At 42.9% G+C, this 19,226-nt stretch overlaps 1 protein-coding gene across 1 annotated transcript in view; it reads left to right on the top strand.

Annotated features, from left to right (window-relative positions):
* The window catches only part of SVOPL (SVOP like), a 103,947-nt gene that overhangs the window by 28,067 nt on the left and 56,654 nt on the right, over window positions 1–19,226 (top strand). Inside the window, exons 7-10 of the mRNA XM_069588488.1 lie at window positions 4,518–4,581; window positions 9,130–9,255; window positions 10,314–10,442; window positions 18,277–18,350. Coding sequence (XP_069444589.1) covers window positions 4,518–4,581; window positions 9,130–9,255; window positions 10,314–10,442; window positions 18,277–18,350 — 393 coding nt within the window. The remainder of the gene's footprint in view (window positions 1–4,517; window positions 4,582–9,129; window positions 9,256–10,313; window positions 10,443–18,276; window positions 18,351–19,226) is intronic.

Genomic DNA, 19,226 nt, shown 5'->3' with positions numbered 1-19,226 from the left:
AGAGGTGGCCAGGAGGAGAAGGGGGGAATCAAAAGGGGCGAGACAGATCTGGCCAGTAATCAGTTCCCTAAGTGTTCTCCACTGTCTGGAACACACAAAGAGATTCACAGAGTTGGGTAGAGAAGAGAAGGGGGAGGGAGGAGATAGAGGCGACCTGGTGGAGAAAAAGGAGAATCCAGAGTGGGAGAGAGCAGTCAAGCCAGTAATCTCACTCCCAAGTAAAAATGGGTGCTGAAGATTGGGTTCTTAAAGGTACAAAATTGATAACAAATACCCAAAAGAAAAGATTAAAAATCTAGAGTAGAGGTTAGATTTTCAAAAATTCAATATTAAAGAAAAAAAAAGTCACAAAAATTATAAAATATATATATATGAAGTTTGCTTTAAAAATTAGGGTCTCTTTTTTTTTTGCAAAGTAATAGTAGGTTATAAAAATGAAAATTAAAGGCGTAATAGAGGACTTAAAAATAAAAAATTAAAGAATGATAGTATAAATAGTAAAAATATCTCTAGGACTTTCTCTGGTGTTGCTGTGGGCAGTGTGGGGTCAGTTCATTTTCAGATAGTTCCTTGATCTGGCTTATATTTCTCAAGATCTATAGGCCCCTTCTTATGTAGTTGGTACTAACTACAGGGTTTTAATCTATTGCATCTGTCACTTTCAAGGAGGTTCCAAACCTCCTCTGTTTTAGCTTCTTCTGTTTGCTGGTCTCTTCAGTGTCTAATTTCTGCCCTGATGCAAGGGGGCGGTGGTGGACACCTTTTTAGGCTCACTTGTTCAGTCGTGCTGTGGGGAGGGAGGGATGCTGCAAACAAATAACACTGGCATGTGCTTGCAGTGTCTTGGCCTCACTGGCTTTGCCCCTGCTCAGGGCGTGTGTGCTTTCCCTGTCTACACTGCTTAGGCTCTAGGTTACTCTGCTGGGAACTGTATGAGGCCTGCCCTGGGTTGTATGCACTTCCCAGGTCTAAGCCACCCAGGTTCAGGCACTTGGGTAGTCCTCAGAGGCGCAGACTCAGTTGGGCCTGCGTTTTGTGCCCTTCCCAGGTCCGAGCAGCTCAGGTGACCAGGTGTTTGGTGCGAGCAGTCGCTGTGACTTATCGCCTCCCCTGTCCCTGTTGCTCGGTTTTCTGGGTGTACAACCTGTGCACCTTCTCAGGCAGATGTTGACCATCCAGAATCCCAAGAAGTCTTGGTTAGCAATGAAGCCTGCTTGCAGTTTGGTAGATAATGCCTCTCTGGGGCCATGATTGTCCCCTTCCGGCTCTGGCTGCCCTTGCCTGCCTGTCACTGGAAGGAGATGGGCCGGTCTGCAGGTGGCTAGCTCTGCTCAGTCCTTTGTTCTGTGAGCGGGCCTGGCGGTATCTTAGGTTAGGACTTTTTGCGAGGTAGCTATCCCACAGTCTGGTTTGCTATCCCGAGTTAGTTACCTCAGATTGCCCTTGGGGCATTCAGGCCTGGTCCTTACTCTAAGCAATGCAGCCCATGCCTCCCTGCCCAGCCCCCGCTTGCTAGTGGCAGATGTGGGCATCTGTGCTGCTTCTCCACTGAGGGAGTTACCGTTGGGCATGTAATCTGTGGGTTTTAATTATTTATTTATTTTTCCTCCCTGTTATGTTGCCCTCTGTGGTTCCAAGGCTCGCCACAGACTCGGCAGTGAGAGTGTTTCCTGTGTTTGGAAACCTCTTGTTTTTAGACTCCTCTCCTGGGATGGAGCTCCATCCCTACCTCTTTTGTCTCTCTTTTTATCTTTTCTATTTTTTCCTACCTCCTTTTGAAGACAATGGGCTGCTTTTCTGGGTGCCTGATGTCCTCTGCCAGCATTCAGAAGTTGTTTTGTGGATTTTTCTCAGCGTTCAAATGTTCTTTTGATGAATTTGTGGGGGAGAAAGTGGTCTTACTGCCCTATTCCTCTGCCATCTTCTGCTATTCCCATTTCTTTCAGAATTTTCCACAGTTTATTGTGATCCACACAGTCTAAGGCTTTGGCATTGTCAATAAAGCAGAAATAGATGTTTTTCTGGAACTCTCTTGCTTTTTCTATGATCCAGTGGATGTTGGCAATTTTATCTCTCGTTCCTCTACCTTTTCTAAATCCAGGTTGAACATCTGGAAGTTCACGGCTCAGGTATTGCTGAAGCCTGGCCTGGAGAATTTTGAGCATTACTTTGCTGGCATGTGAGATGTGTTCATTTGTGCAGTAGTTAGAGCATTCTTTGGCATTTCCTTTCTTAAAGATTGGAATGAAAACTGACCTTTTCTAGTCCTGTGGCCACCACTGAGTTTTCCAAATTTGAGTGTAGCACTTTCACAGCATCATCTTTTAGGATCTGAAATAGCTCAACTGAAATTCCATCACCTCCACTAGCTTTGTTCATATTGATGTCCTAAGGCCCACTTGACTTCACATTCCAGGATGTCTGACTCTAAGTGAGTGATCATACCATCATGATTATCTGGGTCATGAAGATCTTTTTTGTATAGTTCTTCTGTGTATTCTTGCCACCTCTTCTTAACATCTGCTTCTGTTAGGTCCATACCATTTCTGCCCTTTATTGAGCCCATCTTTGCATGAAATGTCCCCTTGGTATCTCTAATTTTCTTGAAGGAATCTCTAGTCTTCCCATTCTATTGTTTTCCTCTATTTCTTTGCACTGATTGCTGAGGAAGGCTTTCTTATCTCTCCTTGCTGTTCTTTGGAACTCTGTATTCACATGGATGTATCTTTCCTTTTCTTCTTTGCTTTTTGCTTCTCTTCTGTTCACAGCTGTTTGTAAGGCCTCCTCAGACAGCCATTTTGCTCTTTTGCATTTCTTTTTCTTGGGAATAGTCTTGAGCCCTGTCTGCTGTACAATGTCACAAACTTCCATCCATAGTTCATCAGGCACTCTATCTATCAGATCTACCTAGTCCCTTAAATCTATTTCTTATTTCCACTGTGTAATCATAACAGATTTGATTTAGGTCATACCTGAATGGTCTAGTGGTTTTTCCTACTTTCTTCAATTTAAGTGTGAATTTGGCAATAAGGAGTTCATGACCTGAGCCACAGTCAGCTCCTGGTCTTGTTTTTGCTGACTGTGTATAGAACTTCTCCATCTTTGGCTGCAAAGAATATAAGCAGTCTGATTTTGATGTTGACCACATCGTGATGTCCATGTGCAGAGTCTTCTCTTGTGATGGTTAGATAGCATCACCAAATCAAAGGACATGAATCTGAGAAAATTCCATGAGACAGTGAAGGAAATGGGAGTCTGGCATGCTACATTTTGTGGGGTCACAGAGTTGAATACAATTTAGCAACTGAACAATGCTCCTAGGACATAGCTGTGTTCACCAGCCTGGAAGCTCTCTGAACCCTGTTTGTTAGGGATTTTTATGGAGGTTTCCCCATGTAGGCATAATTGATTATTAATTAGTTTTCCAGCCCCTCTCTTCTCTTCAGAGGAGGGGGATAGGGCTGAAATTCCAAGATTCTAATCATGCCTTAGTATTTGAAGACCAGCCACCATCCAGGATGCATCAGGCATCACCTCCTTAGAATAAATGATGCTCCTATCATCCAGGAAATCCCAAGGTTTTCAGGAACTCTGTGTTGGGGACTGGCATCAAAGACCAAATATTAGCAGGAACCAGGGCTTCCCAGGGGCTTCCCTTATAGCTCAGTTGCTAAAGAATCTGCCTGCATTGCAGGAGGCCTGGGTTCCATTGCTGAGTCCAGAAGATCCCCTGGAGGAGGAAATGGTGACCCATTCCAGTATTCTTGCCTGGAGAACCCCATGGACAGAGGAGCCTGGTGGGCTACAGTTCATAGGGTTGCAAGAGTTGGACACAACTTAGTGATTAAACTGCCACCAGGACTTCCCTAGTGGCTCAGATGGTAAAAAACCTGCCTGCATCTTGGAAGGCCTGGGTTCAGTCCCTGGATCAGGAAGATCTCCTGGAGAAGGGAATGGCAACCCACTCCAGTATTCTTGCCTGGAGAATCCCATGGACAGAGGAACCTGGTGGGCTATGGTCTGTGGGGTTGCAAAGAGTTGCACATGACTGAGCATCTTTCACTCTCAGGGACAGAGACCAACATATGTATTTCTTATCGTTTTACAGTGATGATTTTTTTTTCTGAATTATTTATCAAAGAAACAAGAAAAATGATTTTTTTTTGTTAAAGAAATGTTTATTTATTTATTTTTTGCTGTGCTGCGTCTTCATTGCTTTGTGCAGGCTTTCTCTAGTTGTGAGCAAGGACCACTGTTTGTTGCATTGCTCGGGCTTCTCACTGTGGTGGCTTCTTGAGTTGCAGAGCATGGGCTCTAGGCACACAGTAGTTGTGGCACGTGGGCATAGCTGCCCTGCAGCATGTGGAATCTTCCTGGACCAGGGATTGAACCTGTGTCTCCTGCATTGGCAGGTGGATTCTTATCCACTGTACCACCAGGGAAGTCCAACGACTGTTTTATAAGAAGAGTTATTTGGTTTTATAAAAGCATAATTGTGTTTCTCCCTTCCTGTTTAGGCTAATCATAAAGACTGAATTCTTGCCTACAAAATATCGAGGCTACATGCTCCCCTTGTCTCAGGTGAGTGAAGCCAAATTCTACCCAGTCTTCAGATTCCAGTTTTTCTCCTGGTCGGTTGATGGTCCTTTGATCAGCACACTCCTGGAACTTGGTACCAGCCAAAAAGCATTAGGAATGCTGGACCACAAAGGTCATTTCCAAGGCTTTTTGAGCCAGGACTTCTATCATCCATTAATCCACAGCAGGATTTAGAGCACAGTAACCCCTTCCCCAGGAAACAGTCCACTGGCTGGTTTCACTAGAATGACAGTCGCTCAGGAATGCATCTGGGATGAACATTCTCTCCCCACTGAGTCAGTGGAATCACACTCTCAGCACCCCTTCTAGAGTCTCCCTTGTGGACAATAGTGTCCATAACTGGCCTGTGCCTGTGAGCACTTTTGTAATATCCTCCTCCCAGCTGAGCCGTTTCCCCAGGTGAAAAGATGAGGATGTTTCCCACCCCTCCTCAGACTCCTGCTGGCTGCTGACTAGAGGTTTTGCATCCAGAAGCTCTATCAGTCTAGGTGCCCTTGTACCATCTTTGATGTCATCTTTATCCTAAAGCCCTAACTTTCAGAGGACCCAGGAAGGTGATGACCCTTCCCACCGAAAAATATATTAATATATTTGGCAATGAATAAAGCAGTAGGAGAATATTTACAATTAGACAACAACAATAAAAAATGTAGGCAACCAAATGCTAACTCTTTATATCCCTCCCAGCTTTCTGCTTATCTTTGTCAAGATAAATGCCCACACTTTCAATAGTTAGGGGTTGGGTTTTACATGGAATATTATTTAATAGACATGATCTGGTTCAGGCTCATCTGTGAACATTTTCTCTTCCATCTACTTCCATTGCTTTTGTCATGATCCCATGTCATGGCATTGTTTTATCTTCTCATTGCTGGTTTTATATTCCAGGTCTTTTGGGGTCATCTAATTGATGAATCCAATGGTTTCAGGTGGCTAATGGGTTGGCCAAAAAGTTCTTTTGGGTTTCCCATAATATCGCAAGGGAAAAACCAAACAAACTTTTTGATGTTTCTTTCCACCGCCCCCCCCCCACAAATATTTATCTACAACGAAGAGCATCTTCTTACTACTGAGCCACCACAGAAGCCCTGGCAGCATCTAACAGCAAATCCTGTTGCCTTTACCTCCAAAATATGTGCCAAATCCATCAAACAGGAAATAAAATTTGTTTTCTTATCATTTCACCACTGAAATCCTTTTCAGTGCCGCATACGCTGTTGCCCGGTCTGCTGCAGTGGCTTCTTACTGGCCTTCTTGCACATTGCCTCTTCGGAGAGATCATCCCTGATCACACAAGTCATTCTCACATTACTTCTTTCTTTCATAGCTCTTACCACTTTCTCAAATATTCTTGCTGTTTTAAAAATAGACTCCCTTGGTGATGAAATAGTTACCCTGTAAGTGGCCCCCCAAAAGGTCTTTTAAAATATTATCTTCTCGCCATCTCTGTGAGGTGGAACGGAGTTATCATCTATTCTTCATCTTCCACTGGGAAAATAATGCTCACAATAACACTCAGACATGTTTTAATTCCCAACTCATGAGGGTGGCTGCCATGCTCTTTGTTGATATGAAATAATCTCAAGATAAATTTTTCAGGACAGAAAGCAGTATTGAGAAATATTTATGCTATGTTACCATTTTAAGCAAAGAACAAAACATATCCTCATTAGCTTGTATATGTTTAGAACAGGAGAGGTTCTTGACATTGTACAGGAGACAGGGATCAAGACCATCCCCATGGAAAAGAAATGCAAAAAAACAAAATGGCTCTCTGAGGAGGCCTTACGAATAGCTGTGAAAAGAAGAGGAGTGAAAAGCAAATGAGAAAAGGAAAGATGTAAGCATCTGAATGCAGAGTTCCAAAGAATAGCAAGAAGAGATAAGAATGCCTTCATCAGGGATCAGTGAAAAAGAAATAGAGGAAAACAACAGAATGGGAAAGACTAGAGATCTCTTCAAGAAAATTAGAGATACCAAGGGAACATTTCATACAAAGATGGGCTCAATAAAGGACAGAAATGGTATGGACCTAACAGAAGCAGAAGATATTAAGAAGAGGTGGCAAGAATACACAGAAGAACTGTATAAAAAAGATCTTCTCGACCCAGATAATCACGATGGTGTGATCACTCATCTAGAGCCAGACATCCTGGAATAGGTCTAAGGTCAAGTGGGCCTTAGAAAACATCACTACGAACAAAGCTACTGGAGGTGATGGAATTCCAGTGAAGCTATTTCAAAACCTGAAGGATGATGCTGTGAAAGTGCTGCACTCAATATACCAGCAAATTTGGAAAACTCAGCAGTGGCCACAGGACTGGAAAAGGGCAGTCTTCATTCCCAATCCCAAAGAAAGGCAATGCCAAAGAATGCTCAAACTACCGCACAATTGCACTCATCTCACACACTAGTAAAGTACTGCTCAAAATTCTCCAAGCCAGGCTTCAGCAATATGTGAACCGTGAACTTCCAGATGTTCAAGCTGGTTTTAGAAAAGGCAGAGGAACCAGAGATCACATTGCCAACATCCGCTGGATCATGGAAAAAGCAAGAGTTCCAGAAAAGCATCTACTTCTGCTTTATTGACTATGCCAAAGCCTTTGACTGTGTGGATCACAATACACTGTGGAAAATTCTGAAAGAGATGGGAATCCCAGACCACCTGACCTGCCTCTTGAGAAACCTATATGCAGGTCAGGAAGCAACAGTTAGAAGTGGGCATGGAGCAACAGATTGGTTCCAAATAGGAAAAGGAGTATGTCAAAGCTGTCTATTGTCACCCTGCTTATTTAACTTATATGCAGAGTACATCATGAGAAAGGCTGGGCTGGAAGAAGCACAAGCTGGAATCAAGATTGCCGGGAGAAATATCAATAACCTCAGATATGCAGGTGACACCACCCTTATGGCAGAAAGTGAAGAAGAACTAAAGAGCCTCTTGTTGAAAGTGAAAGTGGAGAGTGAAAAAGTTGGCTTAAAGCTCAACATTCAGAAAACTAAGATCGTGGCATCTGGTCCCATCACTTCATGGGAAATAGATGGGGAAACAGTGGAAACAGTGGCAGATTTATTTTTTGGGGCTCCAAAATCACTGCAGATGGTGATTGCAGCCATGAAATGAAAAGACACTTACTCTTTGGAAGGAAAGTTATGACCAATCTAGATAGCATATTGAAAAGCAGAGACATTACTTCGCCAACAAAGGTCCATCTAGTCAAGGCTATGGTTTTTCCAGTGGTCATGTATGGATGTGAGAGTGGGACTGTGAAGAAAGCTGAGTGCCAAAGAATTGACGCTTTTGAACTGTGGTGTTGAAGAAGACTCTTGAGAGTCCCTTGGACTGCAAGGAGATCCAACCAGTCCATTCTAAAGGAAATCAGCCCTGGGTGTTCATTGGAAGGACTGATGCTGGAGCTGAAACTCCAGTACTTTGGCCACCTCATGCGAAGAGTTGACTCATTGGAAAAGACCATGATGCTGGGAGGGAATGAGGGCAGGAGGAGAAGGGGACGACAGAGGATAAGATGGCTGGATGGCATCACTGACTCAATAGACATGAGTTTGGGTGAACTCTGGGAGTTGGTGATGGACAGGGAGGCCTGCAATTCTGCAATTCATGGGGTCGCAAAGAGTTGGACACGACTGAGTGACTGAACTGAGCTGAGAACGGCTTTGAAAGGATGGAAGAAACTGGTGATACTGGTTTCTTCTGAGAAGAGGAACTGGATGGAAGGAAACTGGGAGAAAAGAGGAATATATTCACAGTGCTCTCTTTTGTACCTTGAGTTACGAACCAGTGACTATATTGTTTAGTCAAGAAAAGAAAGTCTATGTCTTGGGCCTGAGGTGTTTTTAAACTTTGATGGCATTGCTGTCTCCCTGTCTTGCTGAGCCTCCTACCTGTAGACAAGCAAATGGAGTCGTGGAGAAGTGAATAACTTCGCCAATTCATCCAGTCCTGGAGGTGGTGCCGCTCCTCAAGCAAAGCCTCTGTCCCATCTCCTCCTCTTACAATGCAGGTCAGGGTGCTCCTGGAGTGGGGGTATGGAGTGCATTCAATCAGTTCAGTTCAGTTGCTCAGTCGTGTCTGACTCTACGACTCCATGGATTGCAGCACACTAGGCTTCCCTGTCCATTACCTACTCCCTGAGCTTACTCAAACTCATGTCCATCAAGTTGGTGATGCCATCCAACCATCTCATCCTCTGTCATTCCCTTCTCCTCCTGCCTTCAATCTTTCCCAGCATCAGGGTCTTTTCCAATGCATCAGTTCTTTGCATCAGGTGACCAAAGTATTGGAGTTTCTGCTTCAGCATCAGTCCTTCCAGTGAATATTCAGGACTGATTTTCTTTAGGATGGACTGGTTGGCTCTCCTTGCTGTCCAAGACACTCTCAAGAGTCTTCTCCAACAGCATAGTTCAAAAGCATCTATTCTTTGGAGCTCAGGTTTCTTTATAGTCCAAGTCTCACATCCACATGTGACTATTGGAAAATAGGAGGGCTTTAACCTTCCTTCTCTGTCCCAGGTTTTCTGGCTGGCTGGATCCCTGCTCATCATTGGCTTGGCCTCCGTGGTCGTCCCCACCATCGGGTGGCGCTGGCTTATCCGCATTGCCTCCATCCCTGGCATCATCCTCATCATGGCCTTCAAGGTGACGAAGCTCGTGGGCTCACTCTTGACCTTCCCTCTGGTTGGCCCATTGGCCTTCTTGGCCTGCAGAGATCTTTCTCACGCCCGGGACCTTTCTCCTTTATTTAAGTGTCTGTCTCTGTCTGTTTATGTGAAAAGGGTGTTTTGGCAGATTTAATGCACAAGCCCAGTCACGAAGCTGTGAATGCAGGATATGTTTGGGGGAGATCAGGCAGGCAGTGAGTTGTAGAGTGAGGGGTGCTCGGGGGAGGCTGGCTGGAAAGACAGGCCTGTGTCCAGGTTACAAAGAGCCTGGAGGACCAGGGGCCCTGGTGGTGTGAAAGGGGTTGCGTGCTAGGGAACAGGTACTTGGTTATGTGCAGGCTGGTGGGAGGGAAGACGGAAAAGGTCAGAAAAGCAGTTCGAAACAGTCAGATTAATCCTGGTGGGTGATGAGGATGACCTGAACTGCACTCTGGCCGGGGAATGGGGAAGAGGACACTGCTGGGGGAGATGTTTGCTGATGAAGAACCCACTGGTCTTCACTGGGGGAGGCACCAAGGGCAAGGGGCCCTTCAAGTTGATTTTCAAGGTCCTCATGTCAGTGGAAGGCTGTGCTGTTTTCTGAGTGTGGTGTTCAGAGTATGCCACTATCAGTGGGTCAAAGGCCTCTACAATTGGGGTGGTTCCTCCACTGTGGAGAGTTCTGGGGTTCCTGGGGAGGGCCTAGGTGATGGAGCAGTAGAAAGAGTAGAAAATCAGTAAAAAGTAAAGCAGTAGAAAGAGCCCTGAAAGGCAGCTCTTTACAGATCGGCTGTAAGAATTTCATTGTATTAAGTTGGTTGGGCCAAGCTGGTGTGAAGCTTAGCATGGATCCACTGTCATCCTAGATGGGACTATGATAAGGCAACGGCAGCTTTTTGTTCTACGCTAGTGCGCCTGCTGTCTTGTTGCCGCAGAGCTTGCCACGTCCTTACCTTCTCTGGACACTGGGAGGGTGTAGCGTGTGGAACTGCGATGGTCGTATCTCTGGGGTCCACAGCAGTTGCAGCTCTGATGTTCTTTGTCACCTATGCCCAGTTTATTCCTGAATCTGCGAGGTTCAATGTCTCCACCGGGAACACTCAGGCTGCCCTGGCTACACTGGAACGCATCGCCAAGATGAACCGCTCAGTCATGCCGGAGGGGAAGCTGGTGGAGCCCATCCTGGTGAGTCCTTCTCTAACCAGGGGTCACCAGAAATCCCCTTAGTGGTGGGAGGTGAGAGGGAAGGGGACCTGAGCCCTCCAGGGGCAGGACTAGGAAAAGAATGGAGGAGAATGAGCCTGAATCCAGCTCTACCTTGAGCCTGGTGGAGCCAAGTAATGCAATATCACTTTTTTTTTTCCCCCAAATCTTACTGAAGTATAGTTGATTTACAATGTTGTGTTTAATTTCTGCTGTACAGCAAAGTGACTCAGTTATATATTATTTCATAATTCCTTTCCATTATGGTTTATCATAGGATATTGAATATAACTCCATGTGCTATACAGATGAGGCAGTCAACATCTGCTAATCCTGGATTTCCAATCCTCCTTGCCCACTGCCACCCCTCAACAACAACAAGGCTGTTCTTTATATTTGTCTGTTTCTGTTTCATAGATGAGTTCAATTGTGTCAGATTCCACATGTAAGTGATATACGATATTTGCCTTTGACTTAACTTCACTTAGCATGATAATGTCCAGGTCCATCCGTGCTGCTGCAAATGGCATTATTTCAGTATTTTTAATGGCTGAGTAGTAATCCACTGTGTGTGTGTATGTGTGTGTACACACATATTTATACCACATCTTCTTTATCCATTCATCTATCAGTGGACATTTGGGTTGTTTCCATATCTTGGCAATTGTAAATAGTGTTGCAATAAATTTTAGGGTGCATGTATCTCTTTGATTTATAATTTTGTCTAGATATATGTCCAGGAATGGGATTGCTGGATCATATGGCAATTCTATTTTTAAAGTATTTTGAGGAACTTCCATACTAATTTCCTTAGTGGCCACACCAATTTACATTCCCACGAACAGTGTAAGAGGGTTCTCTTTTCTCCACATCCTTTCTGGCATTTATTACTTGTATATTTTTTATTGATCGCTGTTCTGCCTGCCTGCCTGCCATGACTTTCCTCATCAACAAAATGGAAATAACAGTACCCGTCTTACAGAGCTAGTCACATGTTATCGCCACACTGTTTATAGCCAAGAGATTGTTTTATAATTTTATTTTCCTTGTATTGACCTTGTCCTACTGATATCAACTGTATAAACCTCATAAATGATTTTTTCAAAGCAAAATTTGGCATTTAAATTCTATTTTTAGGGTCATTATCTATCAAGAGTTATCGATGTTTTTTACTTTTTTGTTGTTGTCAAACTCAATTTTTACAGTTCCTTTTTTGTCTCCCTCCCCTTTGTATTGGGTTAATTTGGTTTCTTATTTAATATGTACATGCTGGATCTGTGTGTGTTTAATTGGATATAAGAAGCATGGAACAGATCTAGCTTTGCCATATCCAAATAACTAACACTGATGTATTTTTATTGAATAATCCATCCCCTATGTATTTATATTTATTGCTGAATATTTTGTTCTAAACAAGCTTCCCATGTGGTGCTAGTGGTAAAGAACCCACCTGCCAATGCAGGAGATTCAAGAGATGTGGGTTTGATCCCTGGGTCAGGAAGATCACCTTGAGAAGGAAGGAAATGGCAACCTGCTCCAGTACTCTTGCCTCGAGAATCCCAGAAGAGAAGAGCCTAGTGGGCTATGGGCCATAGGTTCACAAAGAGTTGGACACAACTGAAGCAACTTAGCCGGCATGTTCTAAATATTAGGTTTGTTCAAATATAAATGGGATTTATTATATACTAGAACATTAGTTGTTGGTCTATAGTATTTTATAATAAGTTTCATACTTACAAAGTATGTACTTGTTATCAAAGTTCTTTTTCAGAATTTTCCAAGCGATTTTCTCAGGCCTAGTTTTCATTGTCATTGCTGTTTTGTTCAGTCACTAGGTTGTGTCCGACTCTTTGTGACCCCATGGATTGCTGCACACTGGGCTCCCCTGTCCTTCACTGTCTCCCGGAGTTTGCTCAGACTCAGGTCCATTGAGTCAGGGATGCTATCTAACTATCTCATCCTCTACAGCCCCCTTCTCCTTTTGCCTTCGATCTTTCCCAGCATCAGGGTTTTTTCCAATGAGTTGGCCCTTCACATCAGGTGGCTAAAGTATCAAAGCTTCAGCATCAGTCCTTCCAATGAATATTCAGGATTGATTACCTTTACAATTGACTGATTTGATCTTGCAGTCCAAGGGACTCTTAAGAGTCTTCTCCAGCACCACATTTTGAAAACATCAATTATTTGGCATTCAGGCTTCTTTATGGTCCAATTCTCTTCCATACTTGACTACTGGAAAACCATAGCTTTGACAGTACAGACCTTTGCTGGCAAAGTGATGTCTCTGCTTTTTGATATGCTGTCTAGGTTTGTCATATCTTTCCTTCCAAGGAGCAAGCTTCTTTTAATTTCATGGCTACAGTCATCATCTGCAGTGATTTGGGAGCCCAAGAAAATAAAACCTGTCACTGCTTCCATTTTTTCCTCTTCTGTTTGCTGTGAAGTGATAGGACCAGATGCCATGATCTTATTTTTTTGAATATTGAGTTTTAAGTCACCTTTTTCACTTTCCTCTTTCACCTTCATCAAGAAGGTCTTTAGTTCCTCTTCACTTTCTTCCATTAGAGTGGTATCATCTGCATATCTGAGGTTGTTGATATATCTCCTGGCAGTCTTGATTCCAGCTTGTGATTTAACCAGCTCAATATTTCACGTGATGTTCTGTGTATATAAATTAAATAAGTTGGGTGACAATGTACTGCCTCGATGTACTCCTTCCCCAATTCTGAACCAGTCAGTTGTTCCAATATCTGATTCTTAACTGTTGCTTCTTGACTCACATACGGGTTTCTCAGGAGACAGGTAAGCTGGTCTGGTATTCCCATCTTTTGAAGAATTTTCTACAGTTTTTTGTGATCCACACACTTAAAGGCTTTAATGTAGTCAATGAAGTATGCTGTAATTAGCAATGCAGTAATGTAGTCTGTAGTAAGTAATTAGTAAGTAATGTAGTCTGCTTTAATGAAGGAGAAGTAGATGTTTTTCTGGAATCCCCTGCTTTCTCTATGATCCAACAAATGTTGGCAATTTGAACTCTGCCTTTCTAAACCCAGCTTGTACATCTGGAATTTCTCAGTTCATATACTGCTGAAGCCTAGCTTGAAGGATTTTGAACATAACCTTGCTAGCATGTGAAATGAGCACAGCTATACAGTAGTTTGAACATTCTTTGGCATTGCCTGTTTTTGGAATTGGAATGAGAACTGACCTTTTTCAGTTCTGTGGCTACTGCTGAGTTTTCCAAATTTGCTGACATATTGAGTGCAGCACTTTCACAGCATCATCTTTTAGGATTTTAAATAGCTCGGCTGGTATTCCATCACCCCCACTAGCTTTGTTCATAGTGATACTTCCTATGGCCCACTTGGCTGCACACTCCAGGATGTCTGATTCTAGGTGAGTGGCCACATCATTGTGGTTATGAGTCATTAAGATCTTTTTTTGTATAGTTCTTTGTATTCTTGCTACCTTTTCTTAATCTCTTCTGCTTCTGTTAGGTTCTTACCATTCCTGTCCTTTATCATGCCCATCCTTGCATGAAATACTCCCTTGATACCTCCAATTTTCTTGAAGAGATGTCTAGTCTTTCCCATTCTGTTGTTTCCCTGTATTTCTTTGCATTGTTTGTTGAAGAAGGTTTTCTTATCTCTCCTTGCTATTTTCTGGAACTCTGCATTCATTTGGATGCATCTTTCCCTTTCTCCCTTGCATTTCACTTCTGTTTTCTCAGCTATTTGTAAAGCCACCTCAGACAACCACTTTGCCTTCTTGCATTTCTTTTTTTGGGGGATGGTTTTGGTCACTGCCTCCTGTACATTGTTACAAACCTGCATCCATAGTTCTTCAGGCACTGTCTACTATATCTAATCCTTTGAATCTATTCATCCCCTCCACTGTATAATCATAAAGGATTTGCTTTAGGTCATATCTGAAAAGCCTAGCAGTTTCCCCTACTTTTTTTAATTTAAGCCTGAATTTTGCAATAAGCAGTTCATGATCTGAGCCACAGTCTGCTCCTGGTCTTGTCTTTGCTGACTGTATAAAGCTTTTCCATCTTCAGCTGCAAAGAATATAATCAATCTGATTTCAGTATTGGCTATATGACAATGTCCATGTGTATAGTCATCCCTTGTGTTGTTGGAAAAGGGTGTTTGCTGTGATGTGTGTTTTCTTGACAAAACTCTGTTAGCCTTTGCCTTGCTTCGTTTTATACACCAAGGCCAAACTTGCGTGTTACTCCAGGTATCTCTTGACTTTCTACTTTTGCATTCCAATCCCCTATGCTGTTAATTTGTTTTTTTGGTGTTAGTTCTGGAAGGTCTTGCAGGTCTTCATAGAACTGTTCAACTTTAGCTTCTTCTGCATTAGTGGTTGGGGTATAGACTTGGATTACTGTGATGTTGAATGGTTTGCCTTGGAAATGAACCAAGTGAACCAACCAAAATTGAATGATTTTTTTTTTTAGAAGAACTTTAAAGTGAAGTGGGAGTGAAGATCTCTTTAAGACCCCATATTCATTTCCTCTGGATATATACCCAAAGGTGGGATTGCTGGATCATACGGCAGTTCTGTTTTTAATCTTCTGAGGACTGTCCATACCACTTTCCACAGTGGCTGCACCAATCTATGGCAGAGCCTGATCGTGACCCGGCTCTTCCTCCATGCCTCACATGGGTCCAGGGCAGCAACAGCTCTCCCCACTCACCTCTCCACATCTTACTCCCTCAGGCATTGTATGACCACGACAGAAAGGTGATGTCAAGGGTACAGGTCTTCTGTGTCCAGCACACAAGTCAGAGGTGGGCTTTTCTAGGTGTTCCTGACTTTCCCAGGACATCACTGATGACAAAAGCATTGTAATCTCACTGCCGCCTGACCTGGTGCTGGATGTGTTATGAGATAGAATGTGCTTGATAATAATGCAAAAATTAGAATTAAATGCCCCAAACTTCCTCACATTCAGTTTTCATTTGGTAAGGTGTTCTCCCTTTGCTTTGTGGAGTGTTTCCCCTAATTATTCCCGCTTGTGAAACAGGAACCTTGAACTTTCTTCCAAAGAATTAAGGATGCTTCTGTTATTTTAATTTATTTTCTGGATTTTGGAAATAATTCGTGGTTCACAGGTCAGGACCCTACTATTAGGCAGTATCAGCTCTCTCCTACCTTTCTACCAAGATACTGGCAATTACATCTTATCATGCAAAGCATGGTGGGAAGACTAGTTGCTAGGCAACAAGGATTAAATGGAAGAAGCTATTATGCTTTGTAGAAATTGGCACATAATCTCTAACTGGCTGTGAAATTTTGATTGTCAATAGCATAAAAAATAAAATTGGGTTCAGAGAGAAAAAAATTTAGAGACAAAACCATGGACAGCTGAATGATCATGAGCGTCTGATTGTAGAGTTTTTTGATGTGGACCATTTTTTTTAAAGTCTTTATTGAATTTGTTACAGAGTTGCTTTTGTTTTGTGTTTTGTTTGCTTTTTTTGGCCATGAGGCCATGTGGGATCTTAGCTCCCCGGCCAGAGATCAAACCTGCACCTTCTGCATTGAAAAGTGAAGTCTTAATCACTGGACTATCAGGGAAAGTCTCTGATGTGTATTATTATTATTATTTTTTAACCCAGTAGTTGTTCCAGAACTGAGGAGCACTGAGGTCGACTTCTTTCCTCTTTCCTTTTTCCCTCCTCCCTCTCCCACCCCTCCTCCCTCTCCCACCCCTTCTCCTCCATCTCCTATCCCACTGGGTATTAATTCATTTGGGCTGCCATAATAAAATAGCATAGACTGGGTGTCTTAAACAACAAATATTATTTTCTCATAATTCTGGAGGCTAGATGTCCAATGTCAAGGTGTTGCAGAGCTGGTTTCTTCTGAGGCTCCTTTCCCTGGCGTTTTAGATGTCCATCTTCTCCCTGAATCTTCATGTCATCTTCCCTGTGTGTGTATTCTGACCTCATTTTGTAAGGACATCGGTCATATTGGATTACAATCCACCCTAATGACCTCATTTTAGCTCATTTAACTCTTTAAAGACCCCATCTCCATTCTCAGTCATCTCTACAACCACCCCCTACCCTCCTTCCTCTTACATCCTTCTCTTTTCTCCCCCTTCCTTCTTTCCCCCATTCATTTCTCTTGACTTCAGCTTGCTGCCTCCATGCCTCATGCCCATTAAATGATCTTGTTCTTCTCCACGGTGGTCTATTGAGCAAGGCCTTGTGAATACAGAGCTGTAAGCAAGGGACCCTGCCTTCAAGTCTCCTAAATCTGGTTAGAGAGGTGAGACTTACATAGGAAAGCATCAATAACATAACAGAACCCAGATGCCTAGAACCAGGCGAGTGGTCCGGGCAGCAGGGTGTGGAGGGTCAGAGCAGAGAGGTGACTGTGAGCCAGGTTGGCAGAGCCACCTGCAGGGAGAAGTGGGGCAGACATTGCACACTGAGAGGAGAGGCAGCCTTGGGGAGGAAAAAGGCCAGGCAGGAGGAATGGTGTGAGCTGAGACCAAAGGTAGAGATGAGCAGTGAATTCGGTCACATAGGTGGTTATTAGGATGCTGTGTGGAGGAGGCTGGGCAAGATGCTGTGGGTGGTGGAGCCTCTGCAGCTTCACTCCTGAGATGCTTTGGGGGCTGTCTGAGGAGGGGCCATTCCATGAAGAAGCTGAATAAGTCCACCCATTTGGGTTATATAGCCAAAGGTTCAGAACCAAATGACTTATTAGGATAAAATTTATGTTTATATATAACTTGGCTTTCTGAATCTCCAGTGACACTTGGGGAGGTGAGGGGACCATAGTTGTGTCTAAACCCAGGGGCCATGGCAGAGAGGCAGGTGGGAAAGACCCAGACGGGCTCTGTCTTCAAACAGCTATGTGATCTTAGGCAAGTCACTTACCCTTTCTGGGCCATATATTCTGTGTTGGAAAATATGAGGATAGGGCTGGATCAGAGGTTTTCCAAGATGAGTGACCAGAGTCCCAAGATATAAAGCAGATGAAAGTGGAGTGTCAGTTGCTCGAGTCCACCCCCAGTGAAATCTAGGAGCTGAGCCTGAAAGTCACGGAGGCAAAGGACCTCTGAGTTCTCTGGAAGCTGTTCCTGTGACAACAAGATCCAGGACTCCCAGACCACACATCTGGTCTCCCTGGTCAGGGGGCCAAGGGTGGGATGCTGTAATCCCAGGTGGATCTGTGAGAAAAGAGTAGTTGGTTTTCAGCTGAACACGCTCCACCTGAAATATTCCTAGCTTTACATAAGAATCTATTACTGCCTAATCCTTATAACTCAGCCTTATTTTGATCCAAACATATTTAATAGGCACTGGCTATGGACAAGAACTTTTACTAAAGACACACAAAGAAATTGGACACTGTATCCTGTTTCCAAATTTAGGCCACTTGTTTTTTACATGAGTCTCACACTTTTTTAATATTAGGGTTTTTTCATCTGAATGTTAAAAGAATCTCGATCAGTTTCATATTTGTTTTTGTATCCTCCTATTTTCTGTATTCTAGTCTACCTCTTACCAATACTGGTGAGAAGGAGAAGAGTGAAAGGGTTAGAATCTTAAATTCAGTGGGTCTTGGTACTTGCCAGCGGTAATAAAAAGTATGCAGAGACTGATTGAGACAAATGTGTTAAAGCCAGTATTTATGGGTTTGGGTGAAGGGAATTCAGGGAGTGGAATGGCTGTCTTTCTGCACTACATTCCCACATTGTTCTTGCTTTCTCTGATCTAAAATATTAGAGTCAACTTGGCCCATTCTTAACCCACTTAATCTGTCCTGTCTCCTCTTTTCACTACCCCAGGAAAAGAGAGGAAGATTTGCAGACTTATTGGATGCTAAATATTTACGGACCACGTTACAGATCTGGGTCATATGGTAAGAATGGTATTATTTCAAAATTAGGTTTAGGGAGGTTCAAGAGGGATGGGATATATGTATACTTACAGCTGATTCACACTGTTGTACAGCAGAAACTGATACAACATTGTAAAGCAATTATACTCTGATTAAAAAAAAAAACTAGGTTCAAATAAACAAACATTTTCAGTGGGAGAAAGTCCACTGAAGTAAACTCTTCCTGAGTGCTCTGGGGAGAAAACACAAGGCAGACACCAGGAACGCCTTGTCTTTTTGCTTAACACCACAGACCAAAAAAATAGATATAAAATAACAATATAAAAAGAGAGAAAAAAATCCAAATCATCTGTAACCAGTTTTTAAAATTTTTTCAGTTGAGTTCTGTACTAACCTTTTGCAGCCTGGTCTCTTCCCTCATCACTTTCCAGGAACTGATCCTCTGAGGTCACTGAGAGTCATATTCAAAGGAATAGATTCAGTGGTTTTCTCTGTGCAAAGATTTTCTAAATAGGACACAAAAAGTACTAATGCTAAAAGAAAAGATTGATGAGTTTGCCTATACTAAATTAAGAGCCTGAAAAGTATGCCACCAACTGAGAAAAGAAATGTATAGTATATTATGTCCAACAAATTATATATACATGTTATATATATTATTAATATATGTTACTGTTATATAACTTATTTCAACAAGAAAATCATACCTGACCTGGTGGAGAAATAGGCCAGAGACTTGAACAGCCACTTGACCAGAAATGTGTATCAAATAAATACATGAAAGCATGTTCAACCTTAAAGTCTCCTGGGAAATACAAATTAAAACCAAATGAGAAGCCATTACAAATCCACCTGAATGGCTAAGTTAAAAAAACTGTATCAAGCGTTGAAAGAAAG

The sequence above is a fragment of the Ovis canadensis genome, chromosome 4 (assembly GCF_042477335.2).
Source record: "Ovis canadensis isolate MfBH-ARS-UI-01 breed Bighorn chromosome 4, ARS-UI_OviCan_v2, whole genome shotgun sequence".
Lineage (NCBI taxonomy): Eukaryota > Metazoa > Chordata > Mammalia > Artiodactyla > Bovidae > Ovis > Ovis canadensis.
This window is presented reverse-complemented; position numbering and strand designations above follow the sequence as displayed.